The following is a 24,676-nucleotide window of genomic DNA, read 5'->3' on the forward strand; positions in this document are numbered from 1 at the left end:
AGCAATCTCCAGCAGTCAGACAGCTCTGCTCTCAGATATTGCAAATATAAGTTTGCAGAAAAAGTGCAGGAGACGACGATAAGACAAGCATTCAACCAAAGGATTTGTTCAGATCAGAAAATGCCTAATCATTAACTCTTGTATTTTTTAAAAAGCAAACATCTTACATTGACACCCAAGTGCAATAATTAGTAAGGATTTTGATAAGGACATCATATTATGTATGTAAGGCCTTGAGGCACACCATCGTGCTTACCTTCAGTGCAGTATTTCCCTTTGTAGCCGGTATTGGAGCAATCACACAGCACCTCGCTGCCCTGAATGGAGCAGCGTCCTCCATTGCTGCATGGGTTTTGTTTGGTGCACAGATAATCCAGATCGTTCTTCACACCCTGGCTGTCCAGGAGAGCAGGAGCAGTCTCTCCTAACTTCAAGTTGGCGATCAAACCTCGGAAAGGTGGTTCATATTTGACTGTACTGGACGTGAGAGCTGAGAGACGCACATCCGGTGGGATCCCGCCAACATACAAGTCACTAGCCACCATCATCTCCCTTCTCTTAGACTTGACCTCCGCCACTTTGCTTTCTCCATCCATCACCAGCATGGTTTCTCTATAATTCCTGGTCAGCAGAACTCGGTGCCAGCGTTCGTCGCTGATGTGCGTCTCCATGTGCAATGAAGCCGGTTCCCCACAGTGGATGGCGAAGCGCAACTGAAGACGGCCATCGTTGATCAGGAGCTCCAGAAAGTCGCAGTTTCCACCATCATCCAGGTACAGCACAATAGCTTTGCTGATGTTCGTCTTCATGGTAAAGCTCAGTTCACCGGTAGCTCCTGCTTCCCAGGGTCCATAGCGAACCCATTGGCCTGGTAAACCATCAAACTCTAGGGCCGTGGTGACAGAAAGGACCACGAGCCCCAGCCAAACGAAGGCCGGTGACAACTTCACGCACCTCCACTTTCGCGTCATCATCTTCTAAGCAAGCTCCTAATCCTTCCTTTCTAATGTTCCGTTTCCCTTAATCCACTGCAGAGGAGAGATTTATTCCCAAGTCTGGCGTATTAATTTACCCAGCCTTTTTTATTTTTTTGAAAACAGATCTGCAGAAATAGTAAGGTCCCAGTTTTCTGAAAACCCTTTTAGTATTTAGGAGTTCCTCTTTACTCGATTCTCCATCTTGATGATCCCTCAGAGTAACTCCATTGAGGGACACTTCAGAAAGCCCATGTACCGAAAAAAAAAGACCTAACACGGTACTTAGCGCTTTGAAATCTAAAACTGCCCTAAAAATCTAGTTGACTCAACATGTTAAAAGACCGATTTATGCATCTCACCCTCTGGTGAAAGTAGGATTACTGCTGCGGTTGTATTTTGCGTTTTGTAGATAGTAGGTCAAAAACATGATTTCTCTTCCACCCAGAAATCCTCAGCTTATTTCAGAAGAAGTGCACCTGCATTCCACCGGCAAGCCGTCACTGTTAGAAATCCTTCTTTGAATGCCTGAAAGTGAAAAGAAAAAGATAATGTTAATTTAGCTCAAGAATCCTTGCCAATTACAGACTTACAAATGTAGGGCATGTTCACACATGTAGCTTGATTGATTTGCTCTGAACCAGAGATTAAACTGTTACAAAGTTTGCTTTAATAACATTTCCTAACTAATCACGTGTGAGTAAACCATCATCTCACTGCTGCAAGGTTATTAAGAACCGAGCACCAACTGAAATTGCTCCGCCTCTTCATCTTCTTCTCTAGAATGAATCGCATTTTTGAGGGTCTAAACATGCTCGAAAACAAACAACACTTTGCACACGTCAGAAGTGGCAAAAATTTACGTTTGATATGGGTTTCAGAAGTGGGTGTGGAAAAATTATTCGACAGTGTCAGTGTGACTATGCACACTTGACAGACTGGTCACCTAGCTACATTTCATGCACACATAATATTGACACACACATCAAACATGCCAATATCTACAATTATGTCTCTTGGAGCAAAATATGAAACCGAACAGAAAGTCGTATATTTTTAACTATCACTACACTAAGAGCATTTTTTAAAACTTTCAGGTGTTGTATTTCAACGAGCTCTTCCTAGGTATTTTATCAGATCAACCTCAAAATTGGGTATTGTTATTCATAGTTTTAGATGTTTACTTTGGTTTTTGTTTCAATACTATTTTTAAATGTGCTGTACATTTCGGTTTTGTTTCATTAATGGTTTCATTAGTTTTACCTTAGTTTTTATTTTGTGAATACCTTTCTATTTTATGTTTTAGTTTTAAGGTACGATTCTCCATATTCATAACTACGACTTTATGAACATAACTTTGCCTTAATCAATTCTTAATGTACTGCTTATTAGTTATTAAGGTAGTAGCTTAGTTTAGGTATTAGGTAGACATAGGAATGTAGAATAAGATTATGCAGAATATGTACTTCATAAGTACTACTAAACAGAACACAGGCTCATTGTGGATACATACCCCCGTATACATTTCTATAGAGTGCAAATTATGTAGCCAAAGCTAAGTATGGCTGGATTTTGTTTTTAAAACAAACAATACGAGGCAGTATGACACTGCTAACGGCCTCTGGGCTTGTTTTTTTTTTTTTTTTTTTTTTTTTTTGCGCTTTTCTGCTGTTACCAGTTTGACCAGTAGCTCACAATGTATGTTGGCAGACTTGAAATGCAGTTAACAGCAACAATGGGGTTCGAGTCCAGCAAAGAACAGTTCCAGAAAGTAGTTAAAACAAAAGGCAAAAAATAAAATAAATAAGTAAATAATGGTGAGAACATGTTAAGCTCTGAAAGCGTGGTAACAATCAGGCGGCTGTGAGGGCTTTTCTTTTTCTTTATTGCTTTTGAAAATACTATCGATTGGCTTTAGGGAAGGCGGTAGTGGGGGGAGGATCGGTCAGTCGGTCAGTCTGTCAGTCAGTCAGTCAGTCAGTCAGTCAGTCAGTCAGTCAGTCGACAGGGGCCTCTGGTGGATTTACACAACAACAAAAGGAGTAAATGGCAGCTACGAGACAAATTTGAGATTTGAAAAAAACTACACAGCAGCGTCTGGTGAACTGGACGTATTTCGCGCTGTCCAGAAATGTATATAGGGGTACGTATCAATAACAAGCCTGGTGTTGAATAAACAGCCAACATGTTAAAAATAGGCTTTAGTTGACAAAAACTTAAGAGTTTCTTACTGTAGCTTGAGTTTAATTTTAGTACTTCTGGTCTAACAGTGTCAACTAGAGCAAAGTTTATTGATTGCACAGCTTACATTAACTTTTGGGAAAACCTCTTAGTGATAAAATAAACATACTTTTTTTAACAGGCACTGATAGAAAAATGATGAAGAATTCAGACAAAATTCTTCATATTAAAAATCACAAATGCAGTTCATCATGCCTAGATTATATATTTTGGCAGAGATGGAGAAAAGATGGAATGTTCTTTATATTTATATAGAAGGAATGTTTTTGACCAATCAAAGCACAATTACAGGTATTTCTCTAAACATTTGCAGGTCAGATTTGCTATGACACTTATTTAAGTTAGTTTTTCAGACTATTGTTTGTTTTATTTAGTTTTTCTCTTTTTTTGTTTATTTTTTGTTTTTTCATTTTAGTTAACAAAAGTGTTTCTTAATAATTTTAGTATTAATTTTAGTTGCCTTTACTAAAATAGTTGTGCATTGGTCAGAGAAGGACAAAATCTCTGAAGAACTCTTTCTTTCTTTCTTTCTTTCTTTCTTTCTTTCTTTCTTTCTTTCTTTCTTTCATCCCATTAAGATACAAGACATCTTCTCCCAGGGAGTCCTGGCCATAAAGAAAGCACAAAAGGTTCTTATTGACTAGCAAATAGACTATAAGCAAAATATATTTTGAATAATGCTGCAGTAACCTGTACCAGACTTCCAGAGTAGAAAAACCAAATACTATTGAAGTCAATGACAGGTTCTCAGCTTTCAAAATATTATCTTCTGTGTTCAACAGAAGATAAAAACTGTCAAGACAGAGGTGATAATGACAGAATTTTCAGTTTTGGCTGAACTATCCCTTTAAACATTTTAAGCCACAAACAAATACTATTCTGCATTTGTATTCAGTTGTCAGGAATATGTTTGTCTGAACAAATTTCAACAAGGCATTTATCTTTACTCCAGGTTAACTCACAATTCATTCTGAGAGGCATTAGCAAAACAAACCCTGCTGCTTTAGAGGCAATGTATGTAACAGCTCATCGTGCACTGTGATAATGTGGGTCCATCAAGTCGTATTGCTTTTACACCATAAGCCAACCACTCCAGAGTTTGTATTCAAGTGGGCAGAGACCACCTCGTTCAGGAAATCTTTAGGCGGCTATTGTTTCAGTGCCGATCAGAGCATGATTGTCGTGTTCACGTATGCATTAGCAAACCCAAATAAGGTAGCAAATGCAACAGGTTCTGAAACAAACCCTCCAATCAAGCCAGGCATTGTGTAGTAAGGACATGTGACCAAAACACCACCAAAATCAAAAAACAAAAAAGTACCATAAATTCAAGATAAAAGTGCAAAAAAAATGTTATAAATCTTTTCTCACGTCAGTTGAGTTTTTTTATTATTTATATAATGTATAATTGTTATAATTTCTTATTTTTATTATTATTATTATTATTATCATCGTTATTATTATTATTAGTAGTAGTAGTAGTAGTAGTAGTAGTAGTAGTAGTAGTAATAGTTAGTAGTAGTAGTAAAGAGATAACCCAGGGTTTCTAAACCTTTATAAGCTTCTGTTGAACACTAAAGTAGATATTAAAGTAGACCCAAAAATGGTAAATGATGACAATTTTTGGGTAAACTATCCCTTTAGGAGTGTCTAAGAGTCTCTGTCCTACAAGAGCAAAGTGCAGTAACTACACAAAAACTCCCTTTGAAGACAAATACTGTACCTTTATATTTTTTACACCAAGCAGTCAAACATGCTGTGTGTAGATTAGTGGATTTTATTCCTCAGAAACAGAACCAAAGTGAACTCAAGACAGAACAGACATCACAAAGCCAATTTTAGGCCTTAACTCAATTTAGACCAAATGTGTAATTACTGCACTTTTGCTATTGTACAGCAAATGTGTGGCAATTCATAGATCTGCGCTCATTACACCAGATTTCTTTGTACATTTCAGCCATCACTGGGAATTACAGCACATAAAGTTTAAGTCAAAATGATTACCCCCTGTAAAATAGTCATTCTTTTTCCAATATTTCTCAAGTGCTGTTGCAATAGAGAAGATTTTTTTTCAACACATTTTTTAAACATAATAGTTATAATAACTCATTTCTAAGAACCATTTTTTGTCTTTGCCATAATGATAGCACTGTAAAAATAACTGTAATGTATGTTAAAATACTACTACTATGAACTGACTTTGCCAGAATTCTGTTTTGCCTTTTCTTGGCATTACCATGGTTCATTTTATTTATTTATTATTATTTTTTTATTATAATTTTTTCTTATGAGTTATGTACATTAGAGTTTTATGTTACATCTGATGTTGATAAATAATGTTTATTGCATTAATGACGGTGTTTAGTAGTTGTGTGAATTGGGGCTGCACAATATATATCATTTTAACATCAGTATTGCAATGTGTGCATCTGGAATAGTCATATCACATGCAACGTCAAACTGTTCTTATAAGTGACCATAAGCCAGCTTTGAAAACATGATTTGTAGAGTTATTGCAGCGTTTAACCATAAAGTTACCAAAACATTCATTATTTATGTGTGTTTTTATTTTGGTATAAGAAATAAAGTTTCAAACTTTAAGAAACATATATATATATATATATATATATATACATATATATATATATATATATATATATATATATATATATATATATATATATATATATATATATATATATATATATATATATATATAGATGATAGATAGATGATAGATAGATGACAGACAGACAGACAGACAGACAGACAGACAGACAGACAGACAGACAGACAGACAGACAGACAGACAGACAGACAGACAGACAGACAGACAGACAGACAGACAGACAGACAGACAGACAGACAGACAGACAGACAGACAGATAGATAGATAGATAGATAGATAGATAGATAGATAGATAGATAGATAGATAGATAGATAGATAGATAAATATAAAAGCAATCCGAAAGATAAATAATATATATAAGGACTATAAAGCATTTTTTTCACATTGGATTATTCAATTTGCATAGCTAAATATTGTATACATATATCGCATAAAAATTAAATATTGCAATTTTAGTTTTTTCCAACATTGTGCAGCACATAAGGTGTGAATGACACTGATTATTTGCTGTATATTAGTATGTTTCTCTGCTTATTTATAAGTTGTTTGTGATGAACTTCGGTTCAGCATATGACCCTCTCATCCACGCATATGGCTGTGTTTTTGTCTGTGTTACAAAGGTATGGCATGTAATGGTTAGTAATTCTAAACAATGTTGTGTTTTTATATTTCGTAATGAAATACGGTAGCTTACCATAACATTTTGAAAATTATTTTACGGTTTCTTCTGTATTATTAACAGTAAAGTTCTGGCAACCACAGCTGTAGTGTTTTACAGTGTAGTGTTTTTATAGTGCATTTTATTTTGCAAGACACTAGTATTCAGCTTAAAATTAGAAAGAAACTTCAAATTTTTTTTAAAGTTAAACTAAAAAACAAACCATATATTTATATAAAAAGAATTTTGGGCCACCATTGACTTCCATGGTATTTTTTCTTACAATGGGAATCAGTGGCAACCAGCTTTCAACATGCTTCAAAATATTTCTATTGTGTTCAACTGAAGAAATGAAAAAGCCCTCATGAAAGAAAAAAAGCCCCCAGAAATCAAACACAAATTTTACCCCATAATAGAAAAGCTAATTTCTTTGCCAGGCACAAAATTTGGTTCACACACATGAAAGCACAATCACTTCTGGGCTTTTTTATTGTGCATTTCCATTAGGGTGCTTTAGTTTGATCACAAAAAAAAAAAAAAAAAAAAAAAATCAAGCCATGGCAGCGTGATTCCTTCAGCTGAGGATCTTTGAGCATAATGAAATCAATCATTAATGCACTTTGCAGTGTAACAGACTGGGCTAGTTGACAGATCCCCTCATTCGGCTTGCAAATTTGCTGATCACTTCACAGATGAATATTCACAAATTCACTCGCAGCTCGCCTTTTAAACAGCTCTGAGCCCCCCTGAAGCCTTCTCAGTCAATCAACACCTCTTTCTTTATATACCCATATTATGGCCTGATAGTAGTGCGTTTGTGACAGCATATGAAAACAGAGTGAATGGCAGATTATAAAAAATAAAAAATTGAAGCGTGTTATGGGTATCAGGTGAGAAGTGTAAATGACGCATGTTTATTAATGAGGAGAAGGCAGCCGTATGATCACACCGTACTCCTTTTATGTGTCTCCGCTGTATGTGTGTGCCGAATTCATTAAAGCAAATATGCAAATTGGCGATAACTGCTCAATGGTCACAGCAAATCAACAGTAACGTGTGATCTTGGAGGTCAGGTTTGAGTGCTAGGCTGTGGAGGCTGCGGCAGGCTATTGCAATATCAAATGCATTATAGGAATATCAAAGCTCTTTTTTTATAATTGCACTTAATGCTTGCTTTCTGTCAAATATTTTGAAGTAAAAGGAGGAAAGTATGGTCAGTATAGTATAATAATTATACTAACTATTATAATAAAAAATGTTATAAAACAATATTAAAAAAACAAGAAAATATGTAAACAATGCAAATAGCTTAAAATGTTATTAAGGTTTACATCATAAACAGTAAAAATATTAAATAAACAAGTAAAAAATAAAGTAAATAAATGCAAATAGCTCTTTTAAGTAATTATTGAAGTGTAAACAAATTATTAAATGCATAAATAAATTGAATATGTGAACGACACTCAAAAATATATGTTTTGTCGCTTGCTCAAACCACTCATTTTATGAGATGAAACAACACAGTTCGTGAGAATTTGTTAGGACAACTTACCTGTTCCATGTTCAATCCTCTTAAATTTGTAAAAAAAAAAAAAAAAAAAAAAAAAAAAAACTTAAATTAAAGTTAATTTAATTAATTTATGTTTTCCCAACACAAATCGATTGTGTGTAACCTGGCATTTTTTACAGTGAAGAATAGATATACAGTTTAAAAAATGCTGGGTTCCACACAATTTATTCATGCATTCCCAACACAAATCGATTAAGTTAACTTGAAAAATATAACTGGATTGAACATAATACAAATTAGCTGTCTCAAATAAATTTTAGGATTGTTTTATTTCAACTCATTTTAAATAGATAGTTTGAACAAGCAGCTGAAAATATTTTTGTAAGTGTAAAAAATAAAAATAAATAAAAAATACATAAACAACTGTAAAAAAAAAAGTTAATAATACATTCCAAACAGTTTTTTTTTAAAGATTTGTGCTTAACGTTTGCTTTTCTTAAAATACTTTGATATAAACAAAAGCAATTTTATTTCCATTTTAAATAAACTTACAAGCACTATACAACAAGTACATCAAGAAAATAAGTAAAATAAATATAACTTTAAAATATTTTAATGCTTACTTTTTATTATTGTTTGTGAATAAAAAATAACATGTTAAATAACCAAAAACAAAGTAAATAAATGCAAATAGTAATTATTCAGTACTTTCACAATCACCAGCAATCTCAACCATATGAATTGCTGGAAAACAACAAATCTGCCACCAAAAGAACTACAAATCCTGTCATGTACCACACACGTAAACTGGATCCTGTTTCACCTTAATTACACATGCACAAATGGAGGATCATTATACACACACAGACACACAGACACACAGACACACACACACACACACACACACACACACACACACACACACACACACACACACACACACACACACACACACACACACACACACACACACACACACACACACACACACACACACACAGAGATTCTGAATCTTGTTTATCTTTGAGCATTACAATGCTTTTTCCTTGTTTAGCCTAGCTGTGTTTTGACCCTTGCCTTGTGTCAACGTTTTGATTCATTTCTGCTTGTACCGACCATTCGACTGTTTATCGACTATGACTCTGGATTCCCTGCATGCATCTGTTTGCCTGTTTTGATAAATGCTTGCCAGACCATTCTCATAATGAATCTGCAATTGGATCCTCAACTCTGTTGTCAACATCTATCACATTACAAATATGTACAATACTTAAGTAAATACATGAACAAATCATAAAAAATAAATAAGCATAATATAAAAACAAACAATCAAACACGGACATAAATAAAAAAACAAGTAAATGATACAATAAATAAATACAATATAAAATATATTTAGTTTTAATGCTCGCTTTTCTTAAATTAATTTAATCTTAACTAAAAAATTTATTATGGTATATAAATAAAACTAATTCCATTGTATCATATATATATATATATATATATATATATATATATATATATATATATATATATATATATATATATATATATATAAATGAGGAGTTCAGAAACAAAAACGCTAAACAACACTTCTGCCAAAAATGAGCTAATGACACGCCGAATGCTTTAGGCATGTAGTACACCAGCAACGAACAGATTTGCTTGAAATCATATAAATCGCAGCGTCACCACATTTTGAAATAACAGTTTGTTGGCAAAAGCTGTTAAACACCACTTGCTTTTGACAGCAAAAGCATCTATATCCCAAGAACCAATCAGAAGGCGCAAATTGAATAATGTGTTTTCAATGTAGCAGCACGATGATACGCTGGCTTTTGTGAAGAGACTGTTTGAATCCGCTCCCGATTTTAAAAGACGGAATTAGATGAACTAGAAGAGCCTGTCCAACTGTCAGTGAATGGCAAATGAAAATGTCCCGTACTTCAAAACTCAGTGCATTATAAGAAAAAAGAAAGTGTAGCATGTGTCGGAAGTGTAGCATGCATTCATAACGTTTTATTTTATTTTATTTTTTTTTTTTTTTTTGCTGTGACGCTACTTTGAATGAGCAACTGCATTTCATAAAAGACAGTTAAGATGTCATTCTTTTATCCCACGTGGATGTTATTAAGATAAACAAGGGACCAAGACCTTAAGTATGGTGTGCATGAATGAATAAATAAATGACAGCTTCTAAAAAAGTCTGAGGGGCATCCACTTTTTGCCCAGTCCCTACCTTGTGTTTTATTTGCTAAAGTAAGCTATTTTTTAAAAGATAAATATAATGTATAAAACTATACATTATTTGTATTACTTCATAATACCTATACATCTGATAAGCTTTTTATATTAATGGACAATGCAGAGATAATGATGTTTCACAATGTTTTTACACTAAATTATTTGAATCTACCAAGCTTAGTTTACAATGTTTGCAATGTTTACATTGCTCTACTTGAATTAAACCTAAATCCTAAATATCAGAAATGACAACAGATTGTTAAGATTTAATTAATGTCAGTTTTAATGTTATTGATTAATGCACTTACTTGACAGATTTTATTAATTCATTTTGCTTCTGCTTTTTTCCCTGGTTTATTACAGCAATTACAATGTCTAGTCCCGATATGTGGATTTAGAGGGTTTTGCAAAAAAAAGCAGACGTGGATTTAACGCAAAAGAAAAATTACCTTGTTAAAAACCAGAGAATTGCCTAAAGTGACATTTTTGAAAAAAGGTATATTATTTACTAGCTATTAACCTTATTACATATAAAAGGAAACTTCTGAGCCCAATCAGAAGAGCCTGATGCACATTTACGAGACAAGAGGTCTGATGGATTTATCGGGTTTTGCATCTGAACTCTTCATATATATATATATATATATATATATATATATATATATATATATATATATATATATATATATATATATATATATATAAAATCATAATCATAACAAGCAAGTCTAATATGTTCATTTAAATAGCAGGTACTTCATTAAAATACCCACAGCGCAAAAAACATTCAATGAATTTATCACGCAGTAAAGCTGAATTGCAGGTGGTGAACAAGTGTCGTGAATAAGACATAAGAAAGCTTTCTGAGATAAATTACCATGCACAAATGTGCCGCGACTGTTCAGTAAATTTGGCCCTGAAAAACAGATCAGCGTGCAGCAGGGTGCCATGCGGAGCTCTGGGGTCCTTGCCGTTCCTCTGGCCTCATCAGCATCCATAAATAAAGGTGCTTGCATGGCGGAAGAGATGATATTGAAGCAATATGCACTCGGCAAGCGCGAGGGAAAGAAAATTAATTTGATCACACAAAACGCGAGCTTAATTTCTCATTTGCTTCTAATTAATTACTGTGATCGTGCACAAGAGGACTTCTCAAAAGACCTTGAAAAGTGATATAACAGCCTTTGGAAAACCTGGCCTTAAATAACACTCGCCAGACTTTTGGGAAAAGGGCATAAGAATTAAAATAAATAAATAAACCGAGAGGTCTACTGGGTCGTTTTATGCAAACACGACGACGTGGATAAATAGATGGAGTGTTGAAGATAAATTAAAAGGCTTGTTTTGAAAGGCTAACAATCTGCGGAGGATCTTCAAAAACGGTCTGGCCAAAGATTACGTTCTCTTATGTTTGTCAAAGGATTAGCGACTACATTTCTTAATAGCTCCTCCAGACGACATAAAGCGTGCATTGGGGACGGGGAGGGGAGAGAAGAAATATGAAGCGTAATTGGAATGAAAAGTAGTTCAATTTAGATCAAATTGGCTCCTGTAACACTCAATCCTCTGCTATTCCAAATATATCGCCCATGTAATTCCGCTTTACCGCCGCAGACAGACTGTTCTCCCAGCAGAAGGATCATTTCGTACCACGGCATGCGTGCACTGCTCTGGAAGTGACAGAGATTTTATTGTCTGTAAGTAACAAAATGACATGAATGCAGACTGTCTTAAAGCACATCTCTTTCTATTCCTGGTAGCCCGTGTGCCTCAGGGTGCATGACGTTCTCATTTGTAACCAAACAGGTGTTGTCTAATGGCTGCACAATATATTGGTTCAGTATCGATATTGCAATATGTGCACCTGCAATGGCCACATCACAGGACCTGCAATGTTGACAAAGGATTATGGCACTAGAGTCACTGCAGAACTGAACCATAATCAAGTAAAACTTTACTAATTTTTTTTTTATTTAATTTAATTTTTTTAAGAGCACCTATTTTACCCTTTTTTTCAAGATTTAAGATAAGTATTTTGTGTCTCCAGATTGTGTCTGTAAAGTTTCAGCTCAAAACATCCATCAGATTTTTCGGATCCATCGGATTTTCTTCTCCGACCGCAATGTATCTAATTTTGTTGCCTGTGCCTTTAATGCTAGTTCTCCTCCCACCGTTTCCATCCTGTCAGAGTGTGCCCCAATCTCTGGCTGCGTCAGATAAACAGCACAGTGACAGACATGAAGGAAGCAGACCTCACAATACTTTTGTGAGAAATACCACAGTAAGAACTTTCCGGATGATTATTTGATGCATCTGTTTTGGAGTTAATTCAAGCTTTCTGCAATGATGAGTCACACACAATGTCATTATAAAAATGCGATAAAGTAAAGAAAGTAAATCTGCTGTAATTCATTGTTTTAAGTGAAGTTTCACAAACTAATTTCGAGAGGAGCACGTGATAGGATTGACTACAGCTGATCCTTATCACTAATCACTAAGTAGCCAATTCTATAATTCCAAATTTAATATAAATATCCAGCCTATACTTTATTCCTCATCTTCGTTTTGGGAAAAAATCCCATCTATCCCTTCTCCCTCCTCCTCAATTCTAAGTTCGGCTGACACAGTTGCTTTGCGCACTTCCTGTCTTGTTGATTTGATTATGCGCGTTACTACGCAGGCATGTTAATACATGGCTGTCAATCGATTTACTGAGCGGGAAAACCACACCTACATCACGTTAGGGTGCAGGGGCTCAAAATAGGAGGGATTTGGATTCTATTTTAACGTCAGAACTTATTGTGTTTCTATCACTCCAATATGGCTGTAAACACACTATAGCTACACAGTACTGTCCAAACAGCTTACAAAAGATGATTTTCATCATAGGTGCCCTCTAAGGCCTGTGATTTTGCAAGCATTTCAATAGAGTTTAAAGAGACAGTTTACCAAATTCTGAAATATCGGTCATCAGTCTGTTAGAGCTGCTTTCTTCTATTAAACATCAAAATATGATCTTTTAAACATGATAGAAACCTTTACCACTTGACTTCTATGCTAGAAAAAAAAAAGCAGGGAAGTCAATGGTTACAGATCTCCAACATCAAATGATCTGCATTTGTATTCAACATAAGAAAAACATTTTCAAACAGGTTTGGAACAAAAAAGGTTGAGTAAATGATTACAGAATTGAGTCTAATTAATTAAATTGGATTAAACTATTGAATTTTCCAAATTTTATCCATAGCAATTAAAAGCAATTAGTTAAATGAAAAAAAAAAAAACTGCAAGCCAATAAAAAGTCATCATCATCATCAGTTCCAGCAGAATGACACCGTTTTACAACATGTTAAACTTTCAGATACTCATGTAAATACAGGTCATGACTAAAAGTAGAGAATGATCAAAAGAAAAAAAAATATGCATATTCTCCAAAAAACAAAGGATGGTGCCTAAAATTAATCCAGAAATGGACATTAGAAATGTCATTAGGTGAGGTGAGCAGCACAATCACCTCACAGCATGACGGTCGCTAGTTTAAGCCATGTCAGTTGGCATTTCTGTGTGAAGTTTGCATGTTCTCTCTGTTCACGTGGGTTTTCTCCGGATGCTCTGTTTTCCCCTACAAGTCCAAAGACATACGCTATAGGTGTATTGAGAAGGTTAAATTCTCTGTTTAGTGTATGCGTGTGAATGAGATGTGTGTGCATGAATGTTTCCCAGTGATGGGTTGCACTTGGAAGGGCATCTGCTTCGTAAAATATATGCTGGTTAAGTTAGTGGTTCCTTCCGCTGTGGCAACCCCCGATTAATAAAGAGACTAAGCCGAAAAGAAAATGAATGTATATTAAAATTAAGCAAATCATTAACTGACTATAAAAAAAAAGACTTAACTGTTGCATTTTTTGTCAGTATGCTAATTTTCATATAGGGCTATTGATGTGTGTGTGTCAGTGCACACAATTTGTATAGTTTTAACAGCGTCCAATGATACTAGGGGTCTTAAGTCACTGGCATTGTTATTTTGGGGGCTGTTGGATGAAAAGTTTGGGAACTCTTGACTCTTGTATTTATCTACGCTTGTCATTTACTCACTCCTTATCCTAATCCATTTAAAAGAATTAATTCTTTCCAAATAGAGCTATTAAAGTCATCTGGCGAAATTGTACTCAAATCACAATATATTATCACAGAAAAACTACATTTTGCAATGTCGGATTTTTTCATTTTCGCCAACCACCTATCATTGGAAAACTGGTTATGAACCCCAAACAGAAAGCATTCCTTTTTCAGTACGGTCATTGTCATTAAGGTCATTATCTGCCCTTGAGCGTGATGCATGACTACAACACAATGCATAACAATGAAGAGCGCAATACAGGCGGCCCGTGTGCACAAAGCATTTGGCATGATCTTGTCTACTCATGACAGCGAGAAAACCCACTTTGAGCTGTTATCTGCCTTGTTTTAGCGCGGATTTAAGCACTCAACACTTGCAGGTCAGTGGTGCTATCTGAGCTTGCACCAAATAGAATTAGCCATGCTTTCTGCTCTAACACTGGCGAGTAATGGACAGCATAAGGATGCACTGAGGGCACTTTAGGGAGCGAGTCCGTGGCGTGCATGTACAATTAGCACATATGCAACAAAACGCCCACAGAATACATGAGCGTCTTTTGTCGAGCTTATATTTAAAGATCACACTCCAATTGGCGCATTCACATTCAATTAAGCGGCGCGGTTCTGCCTCGCATTATTTCCTCTTGATGTTTCTTTTAATTAGCCAAATCAAATCGATGTGATTAAAAACAGAGTCCTCCTCCGCCACCTACCCACACAGTATGGCAGTTCTGTAAGAAAAAAAATTCACCAAAATGAAAAATCTGCCCCCCTTTTGTCAGCATCCGGGGCTGCGCCGCTAAGCACGAATGGCAGATGGCTAGCAAATGGATGTTTCAAACTGAGCGTTGTCGACTTCAGAGCGATCGGTCCATATGAGGGGAGATAATTGAGACTGGCTATACGACTGGCCGCAAGGGAAACGGCAGAGAAGCCTGCTGTCCTTTCAGCACCACGGACAGCAGCCAGCGAATATCAGCACCGCGGACAGCGTTACTGACCCGCCATCAGTCAGAGCTCCAGGCTTGGATGTGAGATCAGTAGAGCGGCATAGGATGCAGCTGAAATCCCATTTAAGCAGAACTGTGTGCGGCTCAGAGGGAGAGAGAGCTATAAGCTTAAAGTCCCAGATGATTGGGCTAACTCCACCTGTCTGTGATGGACCAAGGGTTCAAAGCAAGAGCAGGCAGAGGCTAGCAAACTCTTTGACATGCTTGCTGTAATCTAACACCCACTGGACCAATGCTCCAACCCATCTTTGTGGAAAACCTGCATTTTTTTGACTGTGAAGTCTCACTGGAGGTGGGAATGCATTTGCCAACCAGAGGTCTGTGGAGAAAATGGTCTACATAAAACTTCAATTTTTTCTGTATTTTTATTAACTGTTACGTTTTTTTTTCATCTCATCATCTTTTAGGTGTCACGTTGCTTTATTTATTGTCTAGATGATGATATTTATTAAAAAATAAATATGGATATTCTAATTCTGCCATTATACTTGTATTGTTTCGCTATTGTAAATTAATCTAATCTAAGCAAAAGGCGAAGGTATTGAAAATATAGCATAAATATATTAATTGCACATATTTTTTTTCTGTAAAATTAGCCAAAGCAATGTTATCTCAACTGTGTTTAAATATATACTATAATTCTCATATTAAAATATGTAAAATAAATTATTCCATTGTCAAGAGTATTATTTAACACTGTGGACGAAAAAGGGAACGAGCAATAAGAAAGAAAGATGGAAATATTTGCTACAAACGAATAATAATTTATATGTTTGATAAAATATACCATACAAGTCTATAATGTAGAGAATAATAGAGTAAACAATCATATTATAATATATAACCTGTGATGTTAACTTGTATTATTATATGGCTAATGTCTCAATGCAGTGTTAACATGAATTAGCTTAATTAGTTAAGAAAAAATAATGTTTCAATAACTAATGACAACATGCTTTCTACCATGAATTCACATGTTGTTAGGATGTTCTTGCATGTTTATCATTTTGACAGCATGAATTGCCACGTTGTTAACATAAATAGTTTGTTTTACAATGTTTAGTTAGCATGAACTAGCATGTTGCTCACATGTTGCCAGCATTTTACAAACTAGTGGTGAATCTTTGCTAAAAATACACAACTAGATAGAAACTCGAAGGTCTGAAGCTCTTGAAATGGGTGGACGAGATCTGGGAAGGGGTCAACTTTTTCAGTAGTAGTTTGGTAATGCATGTGGATCAATTTTATGAATGTATTTTAATTACATCTCATTTAATATTAAACGTTATACGTTTTTAGTGATTTGAGGGATATTCAGTGACAATTTTAGAGGTTACTGTCAGTCAAGCTAGACAAATTATGTCAAATTTTTCTTTTTTTAGACTATATGCAGATAAAAACACCTATTTTGCAAGAAGCATGTTTTGTGAATACAGTACGTAAGAAGTGCTATGGTGCTCTAGAACTGCCAGTTTCAGACTGTTGAATCATATTTTTCCTAGCATTGATTGGCATGATTATGCATTCCCAATAGTATGAACTGTTATGGGGGGTTAAATGTATATTTATATTATACGTTTTTAATAATTAATATTAATATATTAAAATTAACCCAGTTTCCGAGAGATGGGTTGCAGCTGGAAGAGCATCCGCTGCGTAAAACATAGCCCAGATTAATAAAGAGACTAAGTTGAAAAGAAAATGATTGAATGAATAATAATAACCCCCCTGTAATTCACACCCTGGATGTAATGCACTGTAACAAGTAATTAATATGTTTTAACACCCTCAATAAAGTCTAAGGGAGAGTCTAAAGTCTTTTCATAGATTCAGTTGTCCTTTTTGGAAAGTAAAGAAACAGTACGTCTGCTCAGTTAAAAAAGATAACTTGATTAAAATTTAATTAAAGACAAACATGCAAGAGTATTATATTATATTATATTATATTATATTATATTATATTATATTATATTATATTATATTATATAAAAATTTGATTATTTCTGTATTGGAGCCTTGGGCCATTGCTACTGCATTTTATTATAATTTCAATGCTTTCAAGGAACCATGGCTGGTCCTGCTAATTATGCAGAGAGTTCAGGTCTTATTAAATCTGCCAGTGCTGCGAGCCAGTTTTGCAGAAAAGCCCCAAATGTAAACATCAGGGGTTATCAGCAGCTTGCCAAGCAAGGAACAAGTGTTTACCATTTACACGACGGCAAAAAAAAAGGCTAAACAGTAGCATAGAAAAAAGATCTACTTCATCGTCCGCAGATATACATTTACAATATTAGAAGCTCTCAACAGCTTAATGCGAATACGAGCAGGGAGTTGAAGATTGACAAGGGACAATTATAGAAGAATATGATCTTCATAAGCTTTCATATCCAAGGCTCAGCCAAATGCTGCTGGATGAAAGAGGCTCTCTCTGTGAATACCATCCATCCGAGTGCAGCAGGAGTTGTGATGCTCCATTAAAACCGCATGTACGTGTAAATGTGAGATGGAGAGAAAGGGAAGAGGAGGAGGGGGTGATAAGAGGGGGTGGAAAGAATACAAGGCAAAGTCGCTGGAGGGAGAAATAACACTTACCATGAGATGCACAGACACACAATTCCATTATCAAGGCATCTAACAAAGACTACTTTAATTGTGCAGGTGCCCGGAATGTTTACATGAATCAAACAAGATAAATGAAGAAAATCCTGAAGAGGACTTGGCAATTTCATAATATGCCAATTTAGATCATTGTTCATTATTATATTTATACTGTGATAATGCAAATTAATAGGAAGATGTTTATATATTTTACATCCTTATTTAACACTGGTGTTGCTGTTTTGTTAGGTTATACAGTACATTGTATGCTGTTTTAAATGTAAAATAAGTTATGAATATCATTCACCATATCTATATGTTTACCTGCATACATACTGAATTAAAAAACCAGTGGTAATTTTAGAATCACATATATTTGTTTTATAACATTCATTTGTTTATTTTCCTTTAGCTTAGTCTCTATTTGAGAGGTTGCCACAGCAGAATGAACCGCCAACTATCCCAGCATATGTTTATATGTAGCAGATGCCCTTGCAGCCACAACCCAGTATTGGGAAACATCCTTACACGCTCATTTACATACACTAATACACTACGGACGATTTTGTTTATTTGATTCATGTATACTGCATGTCTTTGGACGGTGGGGGAAACCGGAGCACCCGAAGGAAACACTAGGAGAACATGCAAACTCCACACAAGTGCCAACTGGCAAAGCCGGTACTCGAATCAGCAACCTTCTTGCTGTGAGTTGACACTGCTAACCACTGGGCCACTTTTACATTTACACTTACATTTTACATTTACACTTACATTTGAATTGTAATATCACTTACTTTAGTATACTTTTGTGTAATACCATTACATAATAAAATTATGTGAATGTATCTGTTTCGTTTATGGTGATTCCACAGTACAAATGAAGTGCTGTAATTTAGTGGAAACCCCTTTAAAACTAAAATAAGACATTAGACTGGCATCCGGAGATTTATTGCACATTCACTCCCATTTAGACTAATCACTGAAGTGGTTATTGGCAACCCTTTACAATAAGGTTGAACTAGGGAATGTAAAAGTATTTACTAACAATATATTACAGTACTTTTCTTTGTATTTATTAGTTAATGAAAATAAGGTTGTTCATTAGTTCATGTTAACTTGCAGTGCATTAATCAAGGTTAACAGGAATTAATTAGCATTTCATTATTCATTCATTTACTTTCTTTTCAGCTTAGTCGCTTTATTAATCAGGAGTCACCACAGCGGAATGATCCGCCAACCTATCCAGCATATGTTTTACGCAGCGAATGCCCTTTCAGCTGCAACCCAACACTGGGACATACTGTACCTACACACTCATGCATTCACGCACTATAGCAAATTTAGCTTATTTAATTCACCTACAGCACATGTCTTTGGACTTATGGAGAAAACCAGAGCACGCGAACACTGGGAGAACATGCAAACTCCACACAGAAATGCCAACTGAACCAGCCGGGGCTTGAACTAGCAACCTTTTTGCTGTGAGGTAATTGTGCTGCCCACTGCGCTACAGTGACCACCTGCATTTTAATATTGATATTAATATTGATACTATATCATTTTAATATTGATGCTAAGATTAAGAAATGCTGTATAAGTATTTTTCATTAGTAAAGTTAGGAAATACATGAACAAACATTAACTAATGAAACCTTATTGTAACTTCAGACCATTTAATTTGTGTGTGTAGATGCGTGAGAAAAGCCAACAATTGTTTTACAGTAAATTGATGTGCGTTTACGTCATTTGGGTTAATGGAGTACATTGAACACTGAACAAGGGTTAAAATTACCATTACAATTCATTCATTCAGGGGTCGCCACAACGAAATGAACTGCCAACCAGCATATGTTTTACACAGTGGATGCCCTTCCAGCTGAATCCAGTGAATACAGGGAAAACAGGCAAACTCCACACAGAACACCAACTGGCCCACCGAACCAGTAGCCTTCTTGCTGTGAGGTGATAGTGCAATCTTGTTGCCCACTACTCTTACAATATAATATAAAACATGTCACTAAAAACAGAGAAGCATTTTGAATCCCATGCTGTATTAACTGCATCGGGTGTTTTGTTACTACATTATTTTGCTACTGTTGGAGACAGCGGGACAACTAATAGGGTAGCCATCTGGTTATCAAAAAATGTTACGTATCAGTCGACATGAACTAACTCCTGAATTAATTTACTTCAAGCTGATGCGGATCTTCACATTTTCATAATGACGTATAACATCTGGCTCTAATTTCCACTTTGCCTGCAATACTATTTGAACACACACACATATTTAAAAAGAAATGTTTTCACTGAGCCATTGTGAAAATCATACATAACCAAGAAGTAAAATTTGATAAATAATTGTCCACTATACAGAATCAAAAACAAATTGCTCAAAAAATGATGCGCAACCTTAGCTTATCACAGTTATGGACTTTGTTTTTTATGTGTTCTGACCCAGTGTTTCTGTTGTTTTGTTTCCCACCACTCATCAGTTGTCATGGACATTAATTCCCAGCACCTGTTCGTATTTAGTTAATTAGTCTGTCTATTTAAGCAGTGGGCTGTATCCTAAATCACCCCATTCTCTAAATAGTGCACTATTTGAGGGAGCAGACATTTCTAAACTTTATGAAGTCCACTCAATCGAACATAAAATGCTTAGCAATAATGAGAGTGTACAACCCATGCACTGTACAGTTAGGTAATACCAAAGACTATAGAATACACAAAACATGTTACTCATATAGTTTTGAATGGGGAAAAGTGTAACATTCAAAATGGCAAATAAAGCCCCGCCTACTTATAGGAGCCAATCATCAATCGCTATAGCCTGACATTTCTCCAAGGGAGAAGCTTGGACCAGACATGTGCCTTTAAGGTCAACAAACGCACTGGAATCTCAGCGAATACTTGCTTAACAGACATTGGAAATAAATCAAAATAAAGCTTGACATCTGTACTTTTAAATAAACACTTATAAATGTTTAACACTTTTAAATGGCTGCACTTGAAAATAAAAGTTTTTTGTTTTGTTTTGTAATCTGTATGAAACGGATGCAAGGCACAGTCCGTCATGTCAAATGCACATCACATGACAGCAACTACATAAACACCCACAAACTTGTGGTGTTTAACTAAACACAGAGACACTCTCATTTCTGGAGAAGATTCGCCATCAAGACAAAGTTGTGGACAACTTCAGAAGAGCAGCGCAATCTGACAAAGCATTATTCAGAGCGTGATATCATGTAACATGACCATAAATGAGGTTGGTGTCATAATCTCGTTCTTTTCAAGTGCCCATGCGCATTAGTTTGGGCATCCTGAAAACAAAATAAGATTTTCTTTGATTTAAACGTTTAAAAGCAAAACTTATGAGACAGATCTTGCTTAATTTTATTGGTGATTCCTAATATTTAATGTAATTATAAGCTTGGCCAACAGTTTTGGAGAATTTGATGGTTCCCCATTTAAAAAGAATGCCAGAGCATACTGCCTGAGAGGTGTTTCAAAGAAGCCCGCAGCCATTAGATTCCTGGAGGGTCTTTGCTCTAACCCTAATCAAACACAGCTGATCCATATAATCAAGGTGTTCAAGGCTACTAGACAGCAGGTGTGAGTTAGATGTTGTTGGAGCTAAACTGTGCAGAGCTGCGGCCCTCCAGGTATTGAGTTTGAGACCATTGCCTTAAAGGAACATTGATAATACCTATGATGCACTGTGAGAGTTTGCAAGCCAAATGAATGACCACTTTAAGCTGAATACTATCTTACAAAATAACTAGTGAAATAGTTTGTAGTATGGTCACGGCAAAGACAAAAAAAAAAAAACTACTTGTTATAAATAAGTTGTTAAAACTAGAATTGAAAAATATCTCACCTCTGTTAAACAGCACTTAAGAAATACGAGTGCTAAAATGTTGACTTCAACTGTGTACATTGCCCATCTCCACTTCCACTTCCCTACATCCAGTCTACAGATTTGTCAAACAGGTTTATGATGAAGGATGAGGGAGCCCTGCTGGAGGCGGAGCCATTTTGATTGACGCCTGCCTCGAGTCGGGCGACAGCTGCGGAGTCCACTCAATGACAAATTGTCAAGCACATAATCGCAGGGTAAAACACACAAGATCTAATTACCACACATTGTCTGAGTTTCCCCTTCATTCGATCTTGCAGGTGCCAGAAATAATTGCCATGTCTGAAAAGCAAAAAAAAAAAAAAAAAGGAAGGCAAATGGAAAAGAACTGCGGCTAATACAGACCGAGGCCACTGTTGTTTTAAAAAGCCCTCCGGTTAGGAAAGCATTGAGCTGTGAGGTGGGTACCGCAAGTATGCATGCGTTGTGTTTTTTTTTTTTTTTTTCTTGACATATTGCAGAGTATGCAAAAAAAAAAAAAGCCCATCGGAATATCTGCTGTGTCATTGCGTTATCTGATTTGCCATTCTGTCTGTTTTTCCAGCACACTGGAAAGGGCTGAACAGCTGTAGGAAGTGGGCCGGCTGACCGTGGGGAGTGTGAATATTAGGATTGACAGGGGTGGAAGTGTGGTCAAGACATTGTGTGGCGGCCATTGGGAGCTTGAATGGAGGCGAGGGGAAAGGGAGGACGGTGGATGGAAGAGCCCTGGAGAGCCTGGTGTGATGTAGTGGCGTGTGGAGCGTGGAGCGAGCGATGAGGTCAGGGCACAGCAGATACAGCATGTGCGCCTGCAGTCCTGCAGGACCGGCTCATTTGTTTCCTATCACTTCCCCCGGTCTAAAGGGAGGCCTGAGCAAGCAGGAACCAAGGGAAGACATAAATAAACCTAGGCTTCGTGTCACATCTTGTGGATGATGTGACAAACAATGCTGATTTTCAGTCTGTTCCACATGTATGGGGTCGCAGATCCTGGGGGAGAACAATGACAGGACGTGTACTTTACAGCATTCACTTTAATAATGAAAAAATATAAAAGGTTATGTCCGTTCTGCCCTCTATGGCCAGAATTCACAGGTAAAGATCGAGCATGGCAGGTGAGCGACCTGTAGGAATGGATGATATGAACTTAAAGTCTGTGTAAAAGCAGAAATGACAATGCTAACTGATATAAAATGAATTCTACTGAACAAAAGTGTTTTAGTAATCTTAAATCAAAGTCTGATAGATTTTCTCCCTTTGAAGTGGCGGTGCTTAACATATTAGACTTAGTTTACTACTCCTACTCAATATCGCATTTCAGTATTATAGTATTCAGTATTATCAGTGAAATAAAAGTCTCAGCAACTTCTGGTTAATTCAGACCTAAAATATACATTGACGGCTTTACGTTACTGTGTTTTTGATTAATACTCAATACTGGCGGTTTTTACTGCATTTAAAAAAAATGACCTCAGTGTATGCTCCACGACCTAAAACGCTGATACGTGTCTGTTTAAGCTGCACATGTGCATATCTTGTCACAATCTATATTTGTTATCTACTGGCTGCATATCGTACATAGGTGAGGGGCTTGATGAATTAGGGAATGATATAGTCCAGAAGACCAGTCAGAGAGCAACTGTTTTCCAACTAAAACGTGTCTTCAACGTTTTCAAAGTTTGGCAACTTGAAGATGCTAGACTACACAACTATAACCCAAATGTAAACAGTGTTTTAATGTTACAACTTAATATTTTAATATTATCTGCTAATAACGGCTGTAATAAAATAATATACATGTCAAATATTCGTATATAATAACTGAGAAAAAAATGGTCATTTATCTTTATAGAGAAGTGTTTAATCATTCATTCACCGTCAGCTTAATCTCTATTTCAGAGGTTGTCACAGTGGAATGAACTGCTTACTATCCCAGCATATGTTTTTGGAAGCCCATGCACACACGGGGAAAACATGTAAACTCCACACAGAAATGCTAACTGGTGTAGCCGGGACTCACACCAGTATCCCTCTTGCTGCGAGGCAACAATGCTAACCACTGTGCCACCCTAAAGAAGTGTTATCTTTCCTTTTTTAAAGCCAAGGTAAGCACACATAATGTTATATATCTATTTTTTTATTAAAAGCTAGCGGTCCAAACTGCACACAAAATCCAAAACAGAAGTAAACATATCCAGCTGTCCCTCTTAGCACAGTTTAGCATAATGAAGACAGAAATGCTTAGAATTATCAGACATAAAAACAACACATCCAATGGTGGCAAGGTTCTTCAAGCCATCCTGCACAATAATAAAGTATACAGTATTTATAGTAAAATCCTAATTACGTAGCCTTTATCACAGTATACAATACTATTGTGTGAAATAATGATTTCTTCCACATTCTGTGATATGAAACGTTGTCTGGTCACAAAAAAATATGTTATTGAAAACACGCAACTAATCTGATCTAAAAATATGTCAGCGAATTTCTTTGCAAACAGGCTCATACACATGGCAGAACTGTATTGAATAAATGTTTTCATTGCACAGACTAATTTCTGCTGGCCTGTACAGCCTTGATCAAACTAATTTCAGAATATAGAACATATAAAAAACATATACTGTAGAAACCATATAAATATACAGAAACCTCCGGACTCTTAAAGTAAGTTTCTACTTATTTCCTCCAACCTCATTAAGTGATTTACTGGACTCAAGCAATAAACTTAAACAATCTTTGCTGGTGAGTATATGAAATACTTTTTCTTAAATATTTATTTTAAATT

The 24,676-nt window shown here is 35.8% G+C and overlaps 1 protein-coding gene across 48 annotated transcripts in view; it reads right to left on the minus strand.

The window, feature by feature from the left end:
• Positions 1–24,676, minus strand: part of nrxn2a (neurexin 2a) — a 708,141-nt gene that overhangs the window by 600,264 nt on the left and 83,201 nt on the right. For 42 of the 48 annotated variants that reach the window (XM_073934759.1, XM_073934753.1, XM_073934748.1 and 39 more), the window contains 1 exon segment: positions 257–1,502. In XM_073934759.1, the coding sequence (XP_073790860.1) occupies positions 257–974 (718 nt within the window). In that variant the 5' untranslated portion in view covers positions 975–1,502. 48 annotated transcript variants of the gene reach the window in all.

The sequence above is a fragment of the Danio rerio genome, chromosome 21 (assembly GCF_049306965.1).
Source record: "Danio rerio strain Tuebingen ecotype United States chromosome 21, GRCz12tu, whole genome shotgun sequence".
Classification (NCBI taxonomy): Eukaryota; Metazoa; Chordata; class Actinopteri; order Cypriniformes; family Danionidae; genus Danio; species Danio rerio.